This window comes from Taudactylus pleione, unplaced genomic scaffold (assembly GCF_031769625.1).
Source record: "Taudactylus pleione unplaced genomic scaffold, aTauple2 ptg000012l, whole genome shotgun sequence".
NCBI lineage: Eukaryota > Metazoa > Chordata > Amphibia > Anura > Myobatrachidae > Taudactylus > Taudactylus pleione.
This window is the reverse complement of record NW_028284415.1, coordinates 19,590,453-19,594,343: the sequence shown is the minus strand read 5'-3', so window position 1 is coordinate 19,594,343 and position 3,891 is coordinate 19,590,453. Positions and strand designations below refer to the sequence as shown.

At 42.9% G+C, this 3,891-nt stretch overlaps 1 protein-coding gene across 1 annotated transcript; it reads left to right on the top strand.

Annotated features, from left to right (window-relative positions):
* The first annotated feature begins 206 nt into the window (after window positions 1–206).
* On the top strand, window positions 207–2,311 carry LOC148542512 (E3 ubiquitin/ISG15 ligase TRIM25-like). Its single transcript, XM_088468476.1, has 2 exons — window positions 207–224; window positions 311–2,311. The coding sequence occupies exon 2, from the start codon at window positions 323–325 to the stop codon at window positions 1,895–1,897; it is 1,575 nt and encodes a 524-aa protein (XP_088324602.1). The 5' UTR covers window positions 207–224; window positions 311–322; the 3' UTR covers window positions 1,898–2,311.
* Window positions 2,312–3,891: the final 1,580 nt, after the last annotated feature.

The window sequence follows — 3,891 nt, the reverse complement described above, 5'->3', positions numbered from 1 at the left end:
TGCAGATCCATCACATAAAATTCAGATAAAAAAAATTGTAAAATAAAAATTACAGGTTGCAATGTAATAAAAAAGTTAAAAAAAAGCCAGGGGGGGTGAATACTTTCGCAAGGCACTGTATCTATATTTATTTATATATATTTATATGTTTATTTATTTATTTTGTTTCTCTACAGCTCCACCCACAGTTCCTAAACCTGTTTTCCAGAAAAATAGCCCTGGTTGTAAGTATAATAAAGAAAAAAAAACCTGTTATGCTTGTTCTGTAATTTTAAGCCTAAAGGCCACTATCAGTTTCATTTCTTCTCAGCCACCTTCAGCCATGGCTTATGCTGATCTCAAAGATGAGCTGGATTGTTCTATATGCCTAAATATCTATACAGAGCCTCTAACATTGAGCTGTGGACATAACTTCTGCCAGGTCTGTATTGTGAATGTGCTGGATACACAGGAGGGGTCTGGAGTTTACACTTGTCCTAACTGCATGGCAGAGTTTTTGGAGCGTCCTGTACTGCACAGAAATGTAACACTACAGAAGATAGCAGAGTGTTTGCGGTCCACTCAAACAGATCAGGAAGAGACCGGAATTTGCTGTACTTACTGTATTCATTCTCGTGTACCTGCTGTTAAATCCTGTCTGATGTGTGAAGCTTCTCTGTGTGAGAATCACCTGAGAGTTCACAGCAAGTCAGAGGAACATGTGTTAACTGAAACCACCACTGCCCTGCACAGCAAAAAATGTTCTGCCCACGAGAAGGTCCTGCAGTATTACTGCATGGAAGACTCTACCTGTATTTGTGTCATATGCTGCCTGACCGGAGAGCACAAACAACACCAGGTGGAGTCGCTGAATGAGGCATCTGAGAAGAAGAAGGTGAAACTGAAAAACATTTTGAAGAAACTTATCACCTACAGAAATAAAAATGAAAAAAATCTCCAGAGTCTGCACCAAATGCAATGCAGAGTACAGGAGAAAACAGCTGAAGAAATAGGGAGATTCACTGCACTGTTTACAGACATCAGGAGACAGCTAGATGAGCTAGAGAAGAGTGTCCTGAGTGAGGTCTCCAGGCAGGAGGAGCAGGTTTCTGAAATTGTTGATCTAATCCAACAGCTGGAATTAAAGAAGGATGAACTGTATTCTAAAATAAGTCACATTGAGATGCTGTGTAACATGAATGATCCATTAACTCTCTTAGAAGAACAGGAAACAAACAGAGATGACTTTTGTGTCGTTAAAGAGGAAAACATAGAGACACAAAGGAGGGGTTTCCATGCAGTAAGTGATCTGGATAAAAGTCTGATCTTAAAGACAATCAACAAAGGTTTTTCTAACATAATGACTGATGTAAAGAAGATGATCACTGGGCAGAATGAGACAGACTTACTACTGGATGTAAACACAGCTGGCGTTTACACAGAAATATCTGCTGACCTAAAAACTGCATCTTGGACGCAAATAAAACAGATACTATCAGAAACATCAAGGAGATTTGAACGCTATCAGGTCTTAAGCACCAACAAGTTTTCCTCAGGATGCCATTACTGGGAAGTGGAGACTAACAAATTAGGGTCATGGGGTATAGGCTTGTGCTATCCCAGTATACCTAGAAAAGGGGATTTTGCAGATATGGGTTATAATAACAAGTCCTGGTCTTTGTGGAAGCCTTATGACAAAAATACATATTTAATGGTACATGGCAGTAAGGAAATCCAGACAACACACACAATTTCCTGTCAGAGATTAAGAATATGCCTGAATTACGAGGCAGGGAAGGTGTCATTCTATGAGCTGTGTGAGCCAGTCAGACATGTACACACTTTCTCTGCCAATTTCACTGAGCCCCTTCTTGCTGCATTCTTTGTATGTAACTCCTGGGTAAGAATCAGAAGCTAAGGATCAAATTGTTCCAAGAAACAAGTAAAATATGTTGAATTTTTATACTAAATATCCACTCTTTGTTTAATTACCATGTTAATTCTCTGATATTATAATTTGCAAATATTGTTTATCAATTATGTTATTTGGCTTATTGGGACAAAAATAATTTTCTTTTATATAACTTGTCTAATGCGGTTATTGACATTAATGCTGAATTGTGATCTCCATTTGGAATGGTTACAGGCAGGATTTATGCATTTTGAAATTGAGGAATTCTGTCAGAACCTGGTGAATGTTTTCTTGATCTTTATCAGTCAAAAAATTTATTTTTTACTCCTTGTGCCCAGTTAGAAGAAATTCTTTGTTTCTCATTCTGTAAAATTTAAATATGTGAATCCTAAAAATGTCTCCCCATTATTACAATAAACTGCTGTGTATATCTGTAATCTGCTAATAAACACTACATGAAAACAAAAAAATCAGCTGTTCAGGTTTGTACTTACGTATATATGCAAATGTTATTTCCTGAACCAGGAGAGATCTGCACTGTTCTACATTACAATATAGGCCATGCTAGCCTGAATATTGAATCAAGACTTGGTAAGCCCTGTGGCATAGCATGCCCTAACTTCATAGATTCCTTCTCGGAAGGTAGGCTAATCTCCCAGATCATCACCGTGCCTAGCAAACTACAAGAATAGGCCCAGGTGTTATTATATATTGTTTTATATAGTGTATTTTCCTCTAGTGTTTCTTCTAGATAACTGACCTCTCATATATCCTACATCTAAAATACAGGGATATGCCATGACTTATTTTATTTTTAAGGTGCCACAAAGTGAAGTAGTGCTGTACAAGGAATATACATAGTAACAGTGTAAATGAACATGTCTAGGAACCACAAACAGCTATAAAACAACAGAGTAAGGTGTGAAGACACAGAAAAGGGTAGGGCTTCTCACTACATGTTGTAAGGCAAGCAGTGGTAAGTCACAAGGTAGGCAAGGCAGTTTGGTACTCATTGAGTCAGTGGTTGAACCAGAGAGTGGTGGGCCTAGGTGCAAGAATATGCTTTGGGCCCCCTATGCAGTGCCCCACGTAGTGGTACCCCTATGTGCAGTGCCCCCAGTAGTAGTTCCTCCCTATGTGCAGTGCCCCCAGTGGTAGTCCCTCCCTATGTGCAGTGCCCCCAGTAGTAGTCCCTCCCTATGTGCAGTGCACCCAGTAGTAGTCACTCCCTATGTGCAGTGCCCCCAGTAGTAGTCCCCTCCTATGTGCAGTGCCCCAATAGTAGTCCCTCCCTATGTGCAGTGGCCCCAGTAGTAGTACCCCTTAGGTGCAATGCCCCAGTAGTCCTCCCCTAAGTGCAGTGCCCCCAGTAGTAGTCCCCGCTATGTGCACTGCCCGCAGTAGTAGTCCCGGCTATGTGCACTTCCCCCAGTAGTAGTTCCCCCTATGTGCAGTGTCCCTTGTAGTAGTTCCCCCTAGGTGCACTGCCCCCAGTAGTAGTCCCACCTATGTGCAGTGCCCCAGTAGTAGTCCCCGCTATGAACACTGCCCCCAGTAGTAGTTCCCCCATGTCCACTGCCCCCAGTACTAGTAGCCCCTATGTGCAGTGCCCGCAGTAGTAGTTCCCCTATGTGCAGTGCCCCCAATAGTAGTCCCCCCTAGGTGCACTGCCCCCAAGAGTAGTCCCTGCTATGTGCACTGCCCCAGTAGTAGTCCCCGCTATGTGCACTGCCCCCAGTAGTAGTTCCCCCTATGTCCACTGCCCCCAGTAGTAGTACCCCCTATGTGCAGTGCCCCCAGTAGTAGTACCCCCTATGTGCAGTGCCCCCAGTAGTAGTCCCCCCTAGGTGCAGTGCCCCCAGTAGTAGTCCCCCCTAGGTGCAGTGCCCCCAGTAGAAGTCCCTCCCTATGTGCAGTGCCCCCAGTAGTAGTTCGCTCAGGGCCGGCCCAAGCCCAAATTTTTAGGTAAGCAAATATTTTTGGGGGCGCCCCCAGGTGTA